The following is a 21116-nucleotide window of genomic DNA, read 5'->3' as shown; positions in this document are numbered from 1 at the left end:
AATACCAAGATCATGCTAAAGCAAAGAACAGAAATATGTACATTTTTATTTTATCTTTATATGAATAATGAATGCACTTCTTTAAGTCTTTTGAACAATCAGTCGAGGGTGCTGTATACTGTACCCAGACCCTCTACTTAAAGCAGTTGTCCCACAAAAAATATTCTAAATTTTTCAAACCAGCACCTGGATCTGAATACTTTTGTAATTGCATGTAATTAAAAATTTAGTATAGCCACTGAGTTATTCAATAAAATGTATCTGTATAGCGCCACCTGCAGTTTTTTTCTTATTTCTTTGACCTGCTCTCTGAGATGGCCGCACATGCTCAGTTTCATCCTTCAACTGCCTCCTGAGCTGTGATAGGGAGAGCTGGGACACGCCCCCCTGAGCTGCAGCAGGAAAGACACTCCCCTTGAGCTTTCAGCTTAATGCACAGTAAATCTAGCAGAGCAATAAATGAGAAGATCTCTGGATCCATGTGAGCCACAGGGCTGGTTGTAGGTTTGTTAGAAAGAGATTGTTATTTACTATATGATGTCCAATTGTAATTTTTTAAATTACTCATGGCAGAACCCCTTTAAGACCAGCAGACCAGTAATATAGTCCAAATTTATCAACCATATTATGGTTCTACTGAACCAGGCTTCAGCTGGCCTACACAAGTCTTTTGCCGACTGGACCTCTGAGAATGGCAGGTTGGGCCAACTCTAATGTGTTTGAGAGTCTCCCAACTCTCCCCCAACAGATGACAAGGATCGGGTGAAATGAATATATTCACCTGATCTTATTGTTCTCCCGGGAAAGAAGCCACCACCAGAAATGTCCGACAGCGGCTATCTCCAGTCTCCTCATAGAATACACATACTGTACACGTTCAGCCGAGCTGAACGTTTATGTGTTTGGGGAAGTTGTGAGCGAGTCGATAGAGATAGCTGTTGGACAATCAGTTATTCAGCTGATTGCTATTAAATCTGTATGGGCAGCTTTGGGCCACTGAAGAACTCTTTGATGATCTACATTTGGTTCAGTAGAAGCCCTGAGTGGTCCAAATTTATAGAACTGGCCTTTAGGAAATCCTAGTGATCGCATGACAACATTGTTTTGACCTTATAGTCCAAAATATGGATTATTTTTAAATATATGTGAAAAATGACTTTGGTTGCATTCCTCTTTGGTGAACCTCCCTCGGTTCATGAGATAACTGCATTAAAAAAATTTTTATTACATGTTGGATACAGAATTTTTTAAATGGCTTCCTCAAGCTATAGGACTATGGATGGGGGAGCCTGGATATGATACGAGAGAAATACAAGATACAAAAAGAGACTATGAGATATATAGTGTAATGTTCCTAAGATTTCTATGGATGAGAGGTAGGTATATGCTTGATATATTCACACTTATGCTATTTGTTCTGTCTGTATATTCTATGTCAGTCGGCAGATAAATCCAAAAATACCATAGGCAGCTTTTAAATGGCAAAATAATTGTTGGAAAAAGGGGATAGAAATGTTAAGGAAGTAAGAACATTTCAATAATAACACTATGCATTGAGGTGTCATGTAAAGTCTACCACTATCCATATGGTCTGTTGAGGTATAGGGGCCTTATATATAGAGATTTCCGTTCTGGGCCCCTCTTTATGAGTCAGAGTGATCTCGAACCCTGGCGTATCTGTGCTTTCCATGACATGGTCAGCAATTTATTTACATAGATGTTCAGCAGAGGAAATGCTTGGCCGATTGCAACATCCACTGCTGATTCCCAGGCGTTTCCAGTGGGGTGGCTTTCTCTAATTTGTACTTGTGCCCTGATATTTTACTTTGGTTCGAATTTACTAAATATTTACAAATTGTTCCTTATTTTTACTCTTTTTATTTGAAGAAATCCAAAAAAATGGATTTACAACTGTACCTTCTACCCCTGGATCTACAATGACAGCAGTTCTGAGATGATAAAGCTCTAAGCGTAGTAGGGAATGGGTCGACGTTCCAGGCATTCACAACATGTATATGTTTTCTCACATCTGATAAATATTTTAGCAGAAGTAAATAATATATCACCATTATTAATGTATTAAACAGGGGGCAACACGCGGCTTTACAAAAGGTTTTCAGCTTTGGTGAAAATTTGTCACTGTCAGCAGCGCAAAGTGATGGATTGGCGACGTGACCTTATACAAAGCGAATTAAAATAGTGTATGTCAACATTTGAGCAGGACGTAATAATCAATAACGTAGCATGGGACAGTTATTAGGAGCCTTGAAAAGCCTCGTTAAGATCTCTTAATCCATTTATCTTTTCAAAGGATAAACATTGTAACAAATATGTCATCAGATCAATATATGGAGAAACGTCCCGGATTAGGAGGGCTTCTATTTAACATGCAGATTGGAGAGCAAATGAATCCACATGAAAGGGGTGCCCAATACAGAATCCCCCCTCATTTGTTGTATTAGAGCATATGTTGGTTATAGAGGAGGCATCATCCTCAGGAACTGTTAGGGTCAAGAGATGGGAAGATTGCAGAGCGCTTTCTGAAATTTATGGATACAATGGACATACACTGGTTTGAATGGCTGAGGTTGTCTTGGGGGACATGCAATTTGAGTGAGGTTGGAATATCCCCTATGAGAGGGCCCTCACCAGAAAATCTCCCCATGTTCATATGGGGCTAAAAAGTGTAAATCTCTGCCCTGTTTTCCACAATGGGATTACTATTCCACAGCTTAAATAGTGATATGTTGTGGATTTTCTGAAGCGGAAGGTCCCCATCAATTTCAACAGGGGCTGTGGCAACAAAATCTGGACAGAAATCCTCACGCTGAAAGGTTTGCATCAAAATACGCACAAAAATCTGCAGCAAAAGCCTCCCTTGCGGATTTTCTGGCGGATTTTAACTCCACGTGTGAAGGCACCCTAGCATTTTAAATAATGCAGTGTTTACCCATATAGGTGTGGCCCCAGCTAGAGAGGCATATTGACAGAGGCCTAACTTGAAGCTCAGGAGGCCAATGTAAAATGTGTAGTCCCCAACTACCACCTATCGTGTGCCCCTGTTAGATCTTGATGTGCCAGATGGGCCATCAGGTTCTCTCAGTCAGTCTGGCCCAGATGTGGCTGCCACTTCTGCGCCATCCATACTGCAGCTAAGAACCTGCGCCTACCATCCTAAACAAAGTCATGGTGTTCCCTACAGTGGAGTTTACCACGCTGATCATCCTCATAGAGATAAGGCTATTGGATCTATAGATAAGATACATTTCTCCCAATGCTTGTGGCAATTTGACCCATTTACACATAGTGAAATCCAAGGCAGCCCTTTGAAGTATGTGCACAGGGGGCATCAGCCTCCTCTACAGAAGATTTAAGGCTTGTTACAACCAAGATTGCTAATAATGATGGTACAGCAGTATTATTTATCCATTGCATAGTACTGTTATGAGATTATTTCATGTACTTGTTGTTTGTACACTGTACTCTGAGCCTTACGGCATGGTACTGCTACTAAGGCACTATACAGAGCACTAGTTTTGTAATATATGGTGGTGACATTGTTATAGAGGCAACTGTATTTTCCGGCATGGCATATTTATTTAGGCTCCATACTACGAGCCGACCATTTATTTTAATGTTATTTCATGATACTATGCCACAAAATGTCTATTCAAGGTGTGTCTATGTCTATGTGATGTGTATAGCAAGGGTTTTTGCTAGCATGTCACAATATTGTACTGAATTAGCTTCATGAGAAATTGGAATCCTTAACCAGATTCAAGCTCAGGTAAGAATGGGCAGTCCATCTGAGAGAGCAGAACGACCTACAGTAGATATTTACTGCCTTTTTTTTTCTCAGTTTAGGGCTCTTTTATGATTTTGGTGGTTATTAGAAATGTTTATTTGCAGCCTTTGTTTCCAACAGAGCAACCAGCTTCATGTGAATGTACAATCCTCATATTTATCATCAAAACTTTCCCTTCTACCTGATGAAATATTTAATTCATGGCGGAACATATGTGCCTGGGGCTGAAGGGCTTAAAACAAATACATTTTCCAAAGCCCTTTTCCAGTCATATTTTATTCAGAGAGGTAAAAGATTCTGCTGTCGACCTCTGGACAGGATGCTTAATTGCTAAATCATTTTAGCTTAGACATTTATGACAATGTTTCCTTAGAATGAATGCATAGGGGAACTATTTCCCCCTTAGCATGGTTTATTAAGCAGTAGAGAAGTTTCATAAACTTTTATTTTTTTCTACACGTAGGCAACATCTTGTTCCGAAGGTGAAGCGGATCTGCCCTAACTTCTGTCAAGTTTATGCACAACTACTTGAGGCTGCATTGAACTTTATTTGGAGAAATATCCACAAAGAAAAATAATTCAGTATTAAAGGGGTTGAGTCATCTCAGGTATTGACGGCATATCTCTGGGGATATCGCTTCCACCTCTAGGACCTGATCTAATCTACATAGCATGCGAGGTATGCAATCTCCATTCGTTGCTATGGGAGTTCTGAAAATAACCGAGCAAGCTTGGCTGTTTGGGGAAATCTCATAGTGGTGAATGAAGAGAGCACTGCGCAAGCGAGGTCACCTCTCCACTTACTGCTATACTACTGATGGCTGAACTGTGGGTGGAAGGACATACAAAGCTGCTCTCCGTTAACTTTGGGGGCCACATTCTGGAGATAGAAGCAGGACCAAGAGGTTGAACACGCACCCATCTGACATTGATGGCATATCTTAAGTGATATGCCATCAATGTCTGAGATGAGTCAATCCCTTTGAGGACTTTCAGGACATGGTGTAGTTGTTTATTCTCATATGTTCTCTATTAAAGGGGGGAAAAAATCTATAAAATTGTAATTTACCCTCATATTATTTTATTAGGGGATCCTTTAGATCAATAGCTAGGGTTATGGCATGTTCTCAAAATTATAAAGGGTAAACTACTTCCCTATGGCCCATAGTGTGGCTGTCAATCTTCTGAAGGCACTTTGTTTGGATCTACTCATGTTCTGTCAGGACTTGGCCAGGACATAAAGAATAATCAGAGGGAAGCAAAAAATATATAGTGGAAACACAAGACACGCTTTTGTAAATGAGAGTTATACAGTATACTTGTATGGCTGTGCCCATACCCTGACCGAGCCATGGTGTCCATACCCTGTCCGAGCCATGGTGTCCATACCCTGTCCGAGCCATGGTGTCCATACTCTGTCCGAGCCATGGTGTCCATACCCTGTCCGAGCCATGGTGTCCATACCCTGTCCGAGCCATGGTGTCCATACTCTGTCCGAGCCATGGTTAAAAAAGAGAAGTGGCCTCTTGATAGAGTCAAGACACAATTGAGGTCCATATAATGAAGAAGATTGACCACCATTGTGATGTCCCGCGCCATTGTGCATAGGCTACTTGCTTAGGGTCAGGCAACTGAGGCAGTTACAGATGCCTCAAAGAATGGCTCAAAGAATAAGGAGATGTGTGGACAGATATGACCAGCTTTAAAAAAAAAAACATGGTGTAGTCATATTGTATCATGAGATGTCTATCCTATAGGCATCTATATGTGGCCACCTAGTGGTTATGATGTGAACTGCAGCCTTTCAAAGGTTTTGCTAACACTTTGCTATATTGTATGGAATTTTCTTCATGAGATATTAAGATCCTTAGCTAAATTCAAGCTAGGGTATATGGTGGACACATCTGTAGTGAGACTCTTTAAACTCCATGATTAAGAGGTAGGGTAGGACTTAGTAAACTGGAGAAATGCTGGAGGCAGTCAGGAAACACAAACAGGCCATAGTGGTTGGTGTCGGTTTCAGCATCCAGATCCATCGATGATAATGTTTAACGGCTCTATACAGTTTTAGAAGTTCTATACAACTAAAGTTTTCTGTAGGTTTGAGTAGGTTTGCTCCGACTTGGTTACGATTACAGGAGTATTTTTGAGTATTTTTGAGCAGTAAATGTTGAATAGTAGATAGGCTAAGGTTCACCAAAGGTCCTGCAACATAAGAGCCTGTAAGTAATTATACCATTGCTGGTGCTTGTGGTCTGCCATGAACATCCTGCATGTGCAAAAGACGTCTGAAGCTCCACCCCATGTGTGCTCACCAGTGATCCAGAATATAAATGAAAGATGGAACATAGCAAAATGTCATGCTAACATAATATAAGGATGGTTACTTACCAACAGGGCGAACTGAAGGAATTACAATGGTGGTGAGAGAACATAAAAAGAAAATTCAAAGAAAGTCTGTCAGAATGTGACATGCAATACTACAAGGCTATAGTGACTACAATAGACAGCAATTGTCAGTGCATGCATGGATCAGCCGAGAAAACTGGGGTCATGTATGAGAACCAGAACACAGAAAGCAATCCGTGGTGTTGCCCATGGCAACCGGGCGAGTACTTATTAGAGATGTCACAGAAAACACCACTGAATATCCATGACCACCCCTGTGAAAAGTATAAGGTGAGCATATAAAAGTCACATCGAATCTTGTTAACTGCATGCATAACTATCACAGGTTAATAATGTGTTATCAAATAAATATCCCCCACTTCTATTTTTATTTATTTTTTATTTTTATTTACCATGATAAAACTTACAAGTCCAAAAAACTAAATTCATCAATCTCAAACATAATTATTTCCCCCCATCTTTCCCCCTCCTCTTTTTGCTGCATGACGGAATCTATCTATTATCTATCTATCTATCTATCTATCTATCTATCTATCTATCTGTCTGTCTGTCTGTCTGTCTGTCTGTCTGTCTGTCTGTCTATCTATCTCTTTATGGCTGTCCATTATATGGTATTATTGTATAGAAATACAGTATTCTTCCATAAAATGAACACTTTTAGGGGTAAACACTTCAATAATATAAAATCTATGGGGTAGTATAACCCTACTAAATATTTTGGATCTTTTCCGCTTGGGTTTGACAGTTCTGAGACCATGACGCTCTGTGTGTATATACTAGCCGGTCGGCGCACAGATCTCATTCTGCCAATGTGTTGGATTTTAACTAAATTCCCAGCCAAAAACAAGAAGAATCATTTCCTTTATAAGGAGATAAACTTAGATCTCCTATAAAAATACCAAAGACAGGTAGATTTCATGCACCTGCATAATACATATTCCAGCGAGTAGCTTTAATCTCCCAGAGTTAGCTGGTGCATGAATCCCATACACAAACGCAGGCCGTCTCTATCATTCAGGTCTGTTTCCATCTCCGATAAGATATTGGCAGAGGTTTACATATAACGTATTGTGTTATAAAGGAGCATGAAATGTGCTAAAAATACTATTATTAACCTTATAACAGCTTGCATGGCAGCTCCAAGCATGCGCCACTAAACTGTGAAATAGCGTTTCCATTGAGTGGAGAGAACTCATTCGGTGCAGATTCATCCCAGAATGAGAAAATGATATTTGTAAGATCTGCAGAATTCTATGGAAATATTTAATGATTATTTGCTTTATCCTTTGTGAAAATAACATATTTTAAAGGGAAATTCAGTCATTTCTGGAGTATTTTTAAGGCACTCTGCTTACTGAAGGAAATTAACAATATAATCTAGAAAACATATTTTTTCTCACGTATGTTGACCACATGTCTCTGGGCAGTGGTCTACCTACCATGGAGGAAGATGATTTGACTGCTATGGGGCCTGGGGGAGGAGAAGCCAAGCATAGAACTGCCCCAACATGGATTCTGCATTTTGCAGTAGCCACCACTAGGAGGAGCTCAGTGCAAATACATTATTTACAGCTCTCATTGATATCAATGGTAACTGTATAAATTCTGAAGTACAGGGCTCCGTAATGTGGTGGCGACAGACAGACAGTTATATAGCAAACTGTGTAAAGGAAAGCAGGAGATTTATAAGTGTAGTTGTCTGATGCCTGGATAAATATGGTGTTCAGAATGAGCGCTATATTTATCAGGCACCTGTTCCACTATTTAAGTCATAACGTGGCAGAAGGTGACTTTTTTATTATATTTCTTTCAATGAAAAACTTCTAACATTTGAAAAAAAGTAAAATTTTCTGAAAACTGAGAAGACATGCTTTGTGTTTTCTGCTTCACCAGGGAGCGTACTAGGAAATTGATTAAGGTGTGTGGGGGGCATACTATGTTTTGCTATGGGACCCTATGAGATCTGTGTATGCCCCTGACTCTGGGTAACACTCAAACATAGTACAAGTCCAGAGGATGGGATCCATGGCACAAGGAGAAGCCAAGTGTCATGCTCCACCTCTTCAGGCGCTCTATTATACATACAGTAATGCATCATTTTTATCTGACGTGTTCAGTTATCTGACCTCCATCCAAATCTTGTGGGAGATAGAATCAGCTTGAGGTTCACTAGAAATGTATGTGGGAAAAGCTTAGTGTTAGTAGTATTAAGGAGCATCTGTCAGCAGATTTGTACCTATGAGACTGGATGACCTGTTACATGTGCTCTTGGCAGCTGAAGGCATCTATTTCCATTGGCCCCATAAAAATGAAAGGGAGTGCACCGCACTTGCACGGCCTCCACTCGCATTCATTTCTATGAGGCCGACAGAAATAGCCGAGCCAGCATTAGATAGAAATGAATGGAGGGCAGCTACGCATGCGAGATGCACCCTCCGTGACCTTAAAGGTTCTGTTTACAAGATAAGTGCGGGTCCCAAGGGTGGTACCCACACCTATCAGACAATGGGGACTTATCCCTCCATTGTCTGAGATGATACAACCCCTTGTAAGTAAGTGACCCTTGATTGTCACTTTGGGTGAATCTGTATCTACTAGTTAACCTTTAATATGACATCTAAAGGAAGGTGTTTGCAGTGGGATTCATGCAAATTTTACAAAAAAATTGGTATTTTGAGATGTTTCTGAAGGGCCGAGCTTAAATGTCCCGATTTGGGGAATTTAAAGGGGTTCTCCAGGATTGTCATATTGATAGCCTATCCCTAAAATAGGTCATCCACATGAGATTGTTGGGGGTCCAACTCCTGGCACCCACACCAATCAGCTTTCTGAGGAAGCTGCAGCCCTAACCTGAGCTCTCACAGCGTTCTCACAGTTTACCAGGCACAGAACCGTCCATTGTATAGCGGCTCCGCTTGGTATCGAGCTCAGCCCCATTCACTTGAGCTGCACCTAGGCCACGTGACCGATGAACGCGACGTCACCTGGCCTAGGAAGCGGCCTAAGTGCTCACAGAGGACTGCGGCCTCTTCAGACATCTTATATTGATGACGTATCCTGAGGAGGACCACTTTAGATGTGGGTAAGTAGGTATTTCAAAAACATTTGTAATCCTATTGTCCTATATTTGTGTTTTTCTTTTACTTTTTCAAACCAAACTTTATAAAATGTAAGTGAATGTCAAAGAGAAGGAAAAGTCAATCATTTTGGGACGTCTCATCCTCCACCACTGGACAGAAACCTTTAGGAGTTGGTAATGCAGATGTAAATAATGAGAACCTAGAATCAATCATACAAATCATTCTCCTCACCTCTTACTGTGAGCGTTGCTGAGGCCTCCACTTTACCGACCCGGTTCTCCGAAATACAAGTGTACGTCCCTTCATCAATACTGGCAGCCTTCTTAATCCGCAAAGTGTAATCATCCTTGATGTCATATCTATATTTCAAGGCGGAAAAAATGGAAATCTTAATGCAATAATGGATATTTCTCAAGACAAGCAAGCCTTTACCTTAACCATACAGATTTATCACAGACATACCTGCGAGCACCATTCATCGTGGGCTTTAATAATTTCACGCTAACATAAATCTCAATGACACTTTTATTACTCTATGCATTAGTTAAAAACTTTGAGGCAATAAAATTAGTACTGCCATGTTCTCCCGGTATTAGGGTATTATTAATAATATCACTTTGTTCTTTGCAGTATGGCAACATGACAAATGAACGCGATCACTTCTCGATATGACACGTTGCGTGTGCTCCCTGACACTGTAAGCATTACATTGTTATGCTTTTGTGGCTTTCCAATCTATTTAATCATCACCAGACTCTGATAAAACCTTTTAGTCCCTTTGGAGAACAAGATCACATTAGTTTTAGCTCGCTTGATGGAGCTTCGGGCATAATCAACATAATTCAAATGTTGGAAGGCCTGCCAAGCCAACAAACTATAACTACAAATCCCCCCCCCCTCCCCCCCGTGTTAAAATTTCATAAGGTTTCATTAAAATAGCTTCTTTTGATATATTTTTAGACTTTTTTTATTGTATTTTTCCTCTTTAATAAACACGATTTGATATTATATACGTAATCTTGGATCAGGCAAGAGCAGTGTCAGACTGAGGTCCACCAGAGGAAATTATTCTTGAGGCCCGACCCCTGCATCATCAATAAAATGTAATAACTTTTGAATCACAAAAATACACCCTAGTGGCAAGTGAATGGCTCCAAAGGAAGCCAAATAGTTTTTTTTTTTCTCCTTGATCTTTGGGACCCATTATGGTATCAGAGCCTGGCCCACTAGAGGATCTCTGGTACTCTGGTGGGGCAGTCTAACACTGGGCAAGAGCATGCTAATAAACTCAGTACAGACTAGAGATGATCGGATTTCTTGATTTGATTCAGCACCTGAATAAATTTGACGCAAAACAAAAGTGCCCCAATGGCCCTGAAAAGTTGTGCACAACACTCTGAGGTCTCCTAGGACTGTAGTCAACCCATTTCAAGATCTTTAAGGATAAAACAGCATTAGTAACATCAAAGTGATAGCAACGTATATGCCTATGGGCAAACATATGATAGCAGGAGGTCACAAAAAACCTGTTTAAATTTATTTTATTTTTTTATTAAATATGGTCCAAAAATTGTCCCTTTTTGATGGCAGATGCCTTCTTCTCTTTCTTCTAACTATAAAGAGGTGGATGCTATTTTGAATGATTTATTCAAAACAAATTGCTATAGTTTTGGATTAATTAAGCATCAATTTGCTTATCTGTAAATTGGGCAAGTCAAATGAGTGATTCCAAAGGTTATTAGAAAGGCCTCTTATTATTAGATGGACTCTGTCTTCAGAAATAACACAACATAAAGATCCCATGCCAACCACAAGAAGTCAAAATATGATAATGCCATGAGAATTAAAGCATTTTCCGTCTGCTTTGGAGCCCCATATGCAGTAGGGTTTGTTTTAGACGCATGTCTGGTAGCCCCCTGATTCATTTTGACAGTGAACTGCTCCACTGTAGCACGTGGGTCCACCATCTCGCACCTTCATAGTCAATGTTCATCTCTCACATCAATGGCACGTGGTGCTTTGCAGTTTCCATGTCGAATATTTGCAATGGACCTATTTGTCCACTCATGATACATTGTCATCACAGGACCGTGCAAACTTTACAAATTGCACAGTGTCAGAAATACTACCAACCTTGGCCCAAAAGCCAATAATCATCCCTTGCAACTCTGATAAATCGCCCCTTTTACCCTTGATAGCAATGAGGGATATGTGTGCAGACAGCCCATCACACACCTTATGTACCTACCAAGCCTGCTCACCAAACGTGACTTCCATCATGAGCTACACATGACACAAAAGTAGGAAGAGGTCATATAATGTGACTCAACTGTGTATGAGTTCATCATCAATAACCTGGGAATATCCTTCACACACATCCTGCCAGATAAGAGGGACAAACTTTGTGGGTCAAAACAATTGCTTCACGCTGCATTGATATTTTGTCACAACATTTATTCAGCACACAAACTATCACAAAAGTGTTAGGGGAAGAAACTGTCAACAGTGGGATTAATTTGGGAGTCACATAACAGTGGAGTAGTAAGTAATGCATAGTTAGACGTGGAAGACCTCCAAGTAACCGAGCAAGACTCAATGTCACTGGATGTACGGTAATGTAGGCAGTAAGGAGACAACACATCCGTAGAAACTCCAGGGATCTCATTTATTTACTGTGACGACCCTAAAAAGAAGAGGGGGTCAATGTTATCGGCCATTCACAGAGGATTGTGAGGCTGGAGCAACGAGGTAATGTCCTGCCGGAGTCCACCACAGAACTCCGCTTAGGAAAAACAACGGCCGCCAAAATGTAAAATACGGCATCTAATAATAAAAGGCTAAACAATAACCGGGCTCACCTCGAAAAGAGGTCTACTGAGGGAAGACGCAATTCAGTTTCCATGAGACATTATTAAATATTAATTTTATTGGGCTTACTTTTATTTATAGGAAAATGAAATCTATTCAGTGCTACAGATGGAAGAGAGAAATCCAAATCATTACATGTACAATGAAGTATATACTGCACAAAGGTATTTATCTATCTATCTATCTATCTATCTATCTATCTATCTATCTATCTATCTATCTATCTATCTATCTATCTAGGGAAAGGCCAAAAATGGTAAGCTGATCTATCTATTTATTGTCTATCTATCTATCTATCTATCTATCTATCTATCTATCTATCTATAGATGTAGCAGACCTAAACGGAACTCTTAACCTGATAATTTAAATAATGGCAAGGAATGTTGATTGACTTTTCCAATGCTTTCATTAGAGATGAACGAATTTATGAAAAGTTCGATTCAGCTGATTTGCCGAATTTTGCTAAAAAATCAGTTTGCGTGACGAATTGCTTCGTCACGAAGTGCATGTTTTTTCCAGTATCGGGTGAAATGACAGGGAGCTGCAATAGCGCCGCCCCATGTCATTGTACCCCTCAGATGCCGCGATCATGTCTGAATGTAAAAACGGTGTAAAATTAACATTTAAAAAAAAAGTTAATCAAACTTACCACCTCCATTTAATCGTAACGGGCTGGCCGCCGCCATCTTGCTTGAAGATCTGAAGCAAAATTACGTTGGGCCATCGTGGTGACGTCATACGTCACCACACACGGGATTTCGGCCGAGATCTTCAATCATGATGGCGGCTGCAGCCCGTCGGGAGCATATGGAGGAGGTAAGTATGAATTTTTAAGTTTTTTACACTATTTCAGGTTAAATTGATTCGCTAACACGAAGCACGAGAAAATTCGGCTTCGAGGCGAATCGAATTTATCCTTAAATTTTGGATCGAATTCCACACCGTGGGATTCGATTCGCTCATCTCTAGCTTCCATAGCTTTTATCACAAGATATCACTGTCCTGCAATCATATCTATCTATCTAACTATCTTGAGAAAGGCCAAAATGGTAAACTGAAATGTTGTGCTGGACACATGGATGAATACATTTTCCACATTTCACCAACTTACTGTAGACATGCAGCCAGATTTCTATCTATCTATCTATCTATCTATCTATCTATCTATCTATCTATCTATCTATCTATCATCTATCCCTAGATCATATCTAAATAAATGAATATGATGATGATAGATAGATAGATAGATGATAGATAGATAGATAGATAGATAGATAGATAGATAGATAGATCTGTTAATAAATCTGGCATTTTTCTACAGTTTATTCTATTACATTTTAAGAAATCTGGCAAAATATCTAAAACTCTCCGAGTATAAACTGTCAATTGAGTGATAACTATAGAAAATTGTGGAATCTAACCACAAAGTGCAATAAATAACAAAAATGCATATAGAATGAGAAACAATAGCTCTCTGTGTACAGTAAGTGTTATGGGAGCGTTACTGGTGGCTCCTTGAGTCCTATAATAGCATGAAACCTCCACCTTGTGTTATCCAAAAGCCTCTCAATGCTGCTTTTGTTTAAGGGTTTAACGTTCTCAGTCTTGTGTTCAAAGGTGCTTGTAAAACCTTTCAGAGATGCCGTATAATACCACCAGTGGGCTGAATCTTAAAAAAGCTACATAACTAGACGTGCAAGGGGGAAAGCGCAGGTTTGGTCTTAATTAGAAACAGAAAAGATGAGAAAACAGTAGTAAGAAGTCAACAGGAACACAAATGGGGTTATTTGGGCTGAGAAATCTGGCAGTCATTGGGCCGGTATGAATGCACTCATTGTTGTGGTTGCACGTGATTAATGACAGTTGTATAATATAACGCAGGCCGCCTTTAGTCCAGTCATACGTGACCCCTCCCCCCACCTTCCATATGAAACAAGGATAAATATGCAACCCATTTAGATTTGGCCCCTGGATAACTTATACTGTCATCCCTGTTCCATGAATCGACCAGTTCTGAAAAAGTGAGAGAAATAAAGAAATAAATATTTTAAAAAATGATAAACAGAACTGAAACAAGAAAGTAAATCTCAGAAATGCTCGAACCATCTGTTCTTACAAAGATAAAAATACAAGATATAAGACGGTTCTGCCGCTGATACGTATTATGTTCTTGTGAGCAAGATGAGGAAGATGACTTGGATTATGTAGTGCATTGATTTTTTTGTGCTTTCTTTGTCATTGGACTTATGTTTTATATGATTTCTTTTTACATTCCAGATACAAGCAGTATCTTAAAGGGAACATGCAAAATCTGGATCTCCTTCGCCTTCTGGATATTAATGTTTAAAAATGAGCAAAGCGAGCTTCGGATCCAAGATCTGAAGTCGCTTCGCTCAAAACTTTGTTTGAATGCTGTACGGAGATTCGTCTCCATATCTAAATAATTGCTGCTAATACTGTGTACTGCTGTATATACTTAGAATTCCTGCACCACTGGCGGCAACGATCCCATAACTTTTGGCCTTCTGATGATGTAAATTTACAGAAAATGGTGCACTACAATGGTAAATGCAATTGACAATATATGGCTAAACCCTCACACTGATATTAAAATGAGACTTTCGCCAATATATTCTTATATCAAGAACATACCGGAGCCCGCACACCCCGTCAAGGTCTCTCAAAGTGGCACGGGACCTAACGCTAACCTACCTATCCCGTATCGGTAGTTACTGATAGGAGCATAAGGTCCGACACACAGCGAACAGCTCCCAGTTACCTCCAGTGTGAAATCACACATACAATGGGAGGAGTGAGGAGGCTGTGAGTCCCACCTATCAATGACTCAGGTCCCCAGGTGCACCTGAATGTTACCCATAGATCAAAATCAAGGCACATTCAAATCTGGAGTTTATGCCCCTATCTGTAATTGCCCATACGGCATAGGTAGGTTAGCGTTAGGTCCCGTGCCACTTTGAGAGACCTTGATGGGGTGTGCGGGGTCCAGTATATTCTTGATATAAGAATATATTGGCAAAAGTCTAATTTTAATATCAGTGTGAGGGTTTAGCCATATATTGTCAATTGCATTTACCATTGTAGTGCACCATTTTCTGTAAATTTCTGTTTTATATAGTCAATCATATCCGTCTTTGTGGTACATGTGGTCTGCTGCCGACATCCTCCATTGTATGCATTTTTGCTGGGGATTGCTGTGAGCAATGGATCACATGTGCAGGATTTGCTCCACCAGTTAGAAATGTGCAACAGCATATGGGGTTTTGAGCATTTACTGCCTTTTAAGACCACTTTATTCTGTTATTCTGTTCTGATGATGCATCCTGCATGCTTCACCACTTAGCCAATAGGTAAGTAACTCCACATAGTTATGTCACCAAGTCAGCCAGCAACTGGTCCATGTATGACACTTTATCACACTACCAGTGTAAACTTATTATGCCAGAGGATGACAGGTAGAGATGAGCAAAGTTCTCTAAAATTCGATTCTGCTGCTTCGCCGAATTTTGCAAAGAAATTTTCATTTGTGATTAATTACTTCGTTACGAAGCGCATTTCTTTGTAAATAGCGGCTGCAATGACAGGGAACGGCGATTGTGGCGTTTCAGAGAAAAAAGAAAACATTTTTATCAAAAAAGAGCTTCAATCCACTGAGAGGGGAGAGCCTAGCCGCTCAGTACAACTTATTCCCTCGGTTTCCCAGTGCTGGCCATGCCCATCAGTGTCCAAATTTGCGTAAAGAATAAAAAAAATTTGGGGAGCTTATGAAATAATACAGGTCTGGAATAAAACATGGGCAAATGGAGCAATGTCTCCTCTCTCTATGACCTCCATCACCTCATCCTTACCAATACCAGATGTACCCATCAAAGTAAGGTGCTGCTGTATATAACCCTATAATGTTTTGCAGCTATACAGTTCATCTGCTGGCTAACTTATCTCAATTCTCAACTTCTTTCCTTCCAATAAAAAGGAGAAGGTCCCACATGGGTCTCCACAAGCCTAATTTGTCCCTTCACCAATGTACCTTATTAGGTACAATATCTATCCACAGTCATGGACTTTTGAACCACCTCAACCAGGGCCGGCCTTAGGTGTTCAGGCGCCCTGTGCGAGCTAACCTTGTGGCGCCCCCCCCCCCCCCAAAAAAAAAAAACACTGCTTGTTGCTGGCATCATGGCATAGGCTGGCTGACTATCCAACCAAGTAGTTACCAGCCCACACACCCCAAAGGCCGGTGTAATGTTATACTTCCCTACTTCGTGAGATTTCCCTACCCTCGTCACTTCCGGTCGCACCGGACATGACGTGAGGAGGTGTACAGCGCCGCGCAGGCGCACAACGACAGGTTAGGGAAATTTCACAGCAGAGTGTGCATGCGCCAGGAGCCTCGCCGGCGGTTAGGGTAGGGAAAAACTATGGGCCAATGCGCAGGCGCAGTGATCGGATGGATGTTCTCAGCTGAACACCGGCTGACACTGCGCATGCACCGGGAGCCTCACCAGCGGTTAGGGAAGGGAAAAATTACGTACGGGCCAGTGCTTTTTCCCTACCCTAACCGCTGGTGAGGCTCCCAGCGCATGCGCAGTGTCGGCCGGTGTCCAGCTGAGAAAATTAGTTTCCAATGTAGTATTAATAACTAAACAATTAAATAATAAACATATTGCAATTGTCTACTTACCACCAGGACAATAAGATGATCTGGACTCTGGCTGCAGTCTGGCTCTGGGGACTTCATTGTCACTCTCTTCTCCCCCCCCCCTCCCTCCCCTCCCCCCTTGTCACTCTCATTCTACTCCCACCTCCACCTCTAGTGTAGCGTGGCCGAGCTCTGTTCGATCCGCGGTACAGGAGCATTTGTTTCCTGTACCCGGCCGGACTGACAGGAAGTGCACACTAAGTGAGCACTTCCTGTCAGTCCGGCCGGGTACAGGAAACAAAATCTCCTGTACCGCGGATCGAACAGAGCTCGGCCACGCTACATTAACAGCACACAGCAGGCGCAGGCGCAGGCAGGATTCTTTAGAGCCGCAAGCGCTCAGACTCAGCCGCTCAGGCGGCGCAGCATGAGGGGCGCCGCCGGCCGCCCGAACTTATATAAGCAACTTTTTTTATTAATTTTTTAAACCGCAACGGACGCCGGGCGCCCCCTGCTAAAAAACAGGGGAGGGGGAGATGGAGGGGGCGGGGGGCCCGCCCCAAGGGAGAACACAAGTGCCGCCTCGCCTGCCGCATATTACATTGCGAGCGCCCCTGTTGCTATGGCGCCCTGTGCGGCCGCACAGCCCGCACACCCCAAAGGCCGGCCCTGACCTCAACATATCATTGGAGCAGAGTGAACCAAATACTGTAGACTTTAGAAACCAATTAGTTTATTCCAGTTTATCTTCACAGGGGCCAGATGAAGGCAACAAAAAAGTTGCCAAGAGAAGATATCTAAGTGACTTTGGTTATGAGGTTCCTGGGACAAAGCTATACATATGGATGTATGCTTTATGAGACATGTTATCTAAACTAAATGCGTTAAGCAAACACCTTCAATTGCTTTTCAATGGCTTTTGTTTCAAGATAGCGCAATGAGTTAAGAAATTTGAGTTAAGAGTTTGTGTGTTACCCCTGCTACATCTGTAAGAGCCTTTTCTACAAACAAGCATTCAGATAATGTTGAACTGAAGCACTCGATTGGGCAAACTGAATGGGAAGGGATGCAGACAATTTTCACCCATGGACCTAAACAGACCTTGATGTAGGGTTCACAGAGTTGAAACAGTATGGATAATGTTTAGGAGCCCACCCTATAGTTTAACCACTAGAGATGAGTGAATCAATTCTTGGAATTTACACTTGAATCAAATTTTTGAAAAAAAGATTTTGTTAGAATCAGAATTTTACAGGAAGTTGAGTAATCATCTTGAAGAGGACGGCCCGACACAAGAACCACAACCTACAGACCTTGATGATATAATTTTTTAAAGCAAAAGAGCATTATCAGTTGCAAACATTTGTCCAACACATGGACATAATTGCTAGTGATGGGCAAAGTATTGAAAAATTAGATTCGGCTGCTTCACCAAATTTTACAAACAATTTGGGATTTCACGCAGGATCTTCAATCAAGATGGTAGTGGGCAGCTCTTCGCACTCAAACAGATGAGGTAAGTATGATTTTTTACCATTTTTTACCATTCAGGGAAAATTGATTTGTTACCATGAAGCGCAAGGAAATTCGGCTTCGCAGCTGAACACTAATAATTGCAGCCACTTTAACCCCATGAAATGCTAGTCATAAGGCTGTAAAATATATTTCTTCTGGTCCCTATAAGCCACCTGGCAGATCCACTGTAGACCCGATTGCCTTGAAATATTGCAAGGCAACATGTGTTTACTCTGCATCAAGATCTGCCTTTTCTGCCCAATTAGTCGGCACCTTACTGGGTGCACTTGAGTCTACTACCTCAGTGTTGATATCATCAGTCCGTTAGGTCAAAAAGGATCTTTACTGGAGAATCCCTCTGGATTTAATTTTGTGTAACTGAGTACACAGATATACTGTATATTTAACCTCCTGAAATGTCAACTACTGTAGTACATGAGAAGGCGTGCTATGAAATTGAATTACACGTCAGTAGTAAAGCATGACATCCATTTTACTAGGTTTTCTTAACCTCATTCTGTAAAAAGCAGCAGCAGTTCAGCTCTGTACATTTATTTTAAGAAATTTAATTTAGGCTTTCCATTCAGTGGCGGGGCAACAGCCAAGCTTCCCTAGCCGATCTGGCACTTCCTATCCCTGAAGGTTGTCCTCGTATAACCATAAAATGTCTATTAGTGCTTCAAAAAAGTTAGGTCTGCAATTCCATTACAGATTTGCAGAGAAAAAAAAAAAACAGCTGCTTCTGTCTGGACAAAAACATTCAGTCAAAGTATATTTTCTTTGAGAAAAGAACACTTCTTCCTTGGCGGTGATGAAAAGCTATTGGAACGGCAGCTCTCTTCTGTGCAGGAGGTTAGATAGTTATTACATTGTCATAAATTTCCCCTTGTAATTGAAAATCTCTTCACCAAGCAAAGAGCAGAATTTCTGTTTTACATGCTTTGTAATTACAGCATGCAGCTGCCCTCGAAGATGTGTCATTTTCCCAAACCCCATGCTCGACCTACATTTGAAGCAATCCTTTCATTAGAAACCATATAAGTGATGACCTCTTCTAGGAACACTTGCAGACATAGCAAACCTAGATTCCAACAATTTATCATTTTGTGTATATTATGTTGCCCACTTCGTATAGGTTTTGGGAATTTTTTTAAGTTTTAATTAGAAAAATATGCACAAACAATCCACATTATTGAAGGAGTTTTGTTGATGAACTATCCCTTGGACTTGTACGACAGTTGTGTTGTGTCTGGCATAACTCTAAATCTAAAGTCCTCCTTGCTAAACCTCAATGATTGGACCCATACCAATCACATATAACAGTTACATAGGTTTAAAAAAGGCACCGATCCATCAATCTCAACTTTTCATCCACACATACTGAATGTCCCTGGTCCTTTATAAAGTCCTTGGAATAAAAAAAAATCATGCCCCGGTTCTTTGTACTGACCACACATGTATTTATACATGTACATGAGATCACCTCTAAAGGTGACCATTCATATACAATCGCTACCTCTGGCAGTGACTTTTCACCTGGGAGAGCAAAACGATTGGGCGAAAATCCTTCTCATCCGTCAGGTGAGATTTGGAAACCCCCATACACATTAAACTGCTGTCCACTCTTGGCAGATTAGGCTGACAATACATTAATGTGTATGGGGGCCTAAAGATTTATTTTTCCAAGCTAACCAGCCCAATTTTTAAACCTCTCATTGTAAGAGAAACCTCTCATGCCATGTAATAATCTGGTCACCTCCCTCTGAACCCTTTCTAGCTTTCCTATATCCCTTATAGCAAGGATGCTCAACCTGTGGCCCTCCAGCTAAAACTCCCACCAGGCCGATAGCTGTAAGTTGTCCGGGCATGCTGGGAGTTGTAGTTTTGCAACAGCTGGAGGGACGCAGGGTGGTCATCCGTGCGTTATAGCATGTGAAGTCCATAACTGAATCCAATATTCAAGATGTAGCATTACAAGGGATTTATAAAGAGGTAATATTACATTTTTATATCTCTTTTTATACACCCTAAAAATCACATTTGCTTTTGCAGCTGCTGCCTGATATTGAGTATTGCTGCTTAGCTTACTCGCAACCAGAATATCCAAATCTAACCAGAATATTGATGGCATGTCCTTTAACTACAGAGTTTCTACTGAAAGGTTAAAGAGGTGTATAAAAAATGTAAATAAAGTTATCAAATATCATAAAATAAATGACTTGCTATTCAAAATACCGTAATATTGCTGTCATCCAAACTTCAACTATGTACACTACTAGAGTCAATGGTATCTATTTACTACTAATGGCCTTTAGGTGCAATATAAGAATAAAATCCTAAAGTGTTGACACATTTACCCTCTAAACATCTTTGCAAAAAAAAAAAAGAAGATTGTAAAGAAGACCCACCTTCCTCTTGGCAAGTCAACATCATCTTTTTTCCACCGGACTGTTGGCTGTGGATCCCCCTGGACCTGACATCGGAACTCGACAGCCTCGTCCTCTAGAACTACCTGGTTAATTGGTCTTCTGAGAAAAGTAGGTCGTTCTTGGGAAGAAAAAGAGAAGATAAATGGTCATTATTAAAGCCTTTAACAGTTCCTTGGAGCAGTTTTAGCAAAAGCTATAGGTCACCAGTTTTTTCTTACAATGTCCATTTTAAAATATAATAAAACCAGGTGTTAAATGGGCGTCATGCTTTAAAGAAGGAATACAACATTGAAATGAGTCTTGTCATAATGTTCTCGACAAAATTTTATTTTAAGGTTTACCTACACGTACA

At 40.8% G+C, this 21116-nt stretch overlaps 1 protein-coding gene across 1 annotated transcript in view; it reads right to left on the bottom strand.

Moving 5' to 3' along the window:
- ROBO2 (roundabout guidance receptor 2) overlaps positions 1-21116 on the bottom strand; it is a 457929-nt gene that overhangs the window by 124038 nt on the left and 312775 nt on the right. The window contains 3 exon segments of the mRNA XM_040423235.1: positions 6197-6208; positions 9526-9653; positions 20744-20882. Of these exon segments, the coding sequence (XP_040279169.1) occupies positions 6197-6208; positions 9526-9653; positions 20744-20882 (279 nt within the window).

Source organism: Bufo bufo, chromosome 3 (genome assembly GCF_905171765.1).
Source record: "Bufo bufo chromosome 3, aBufBuf1.1, whole genome shotgun sequence".
NCBI classification, from domain to species: domain Eukaryota; kingdom Metazoa; phylum Chordata; class Amphibia; order Anura; family Bufonidae; genus Bufo; species Bufo bufo.
The sequence above is the reverse complement of the archived record's forward strand: the minus strand, read 5'-3'. Positions and strand labels throughout refer to the sequence as shown.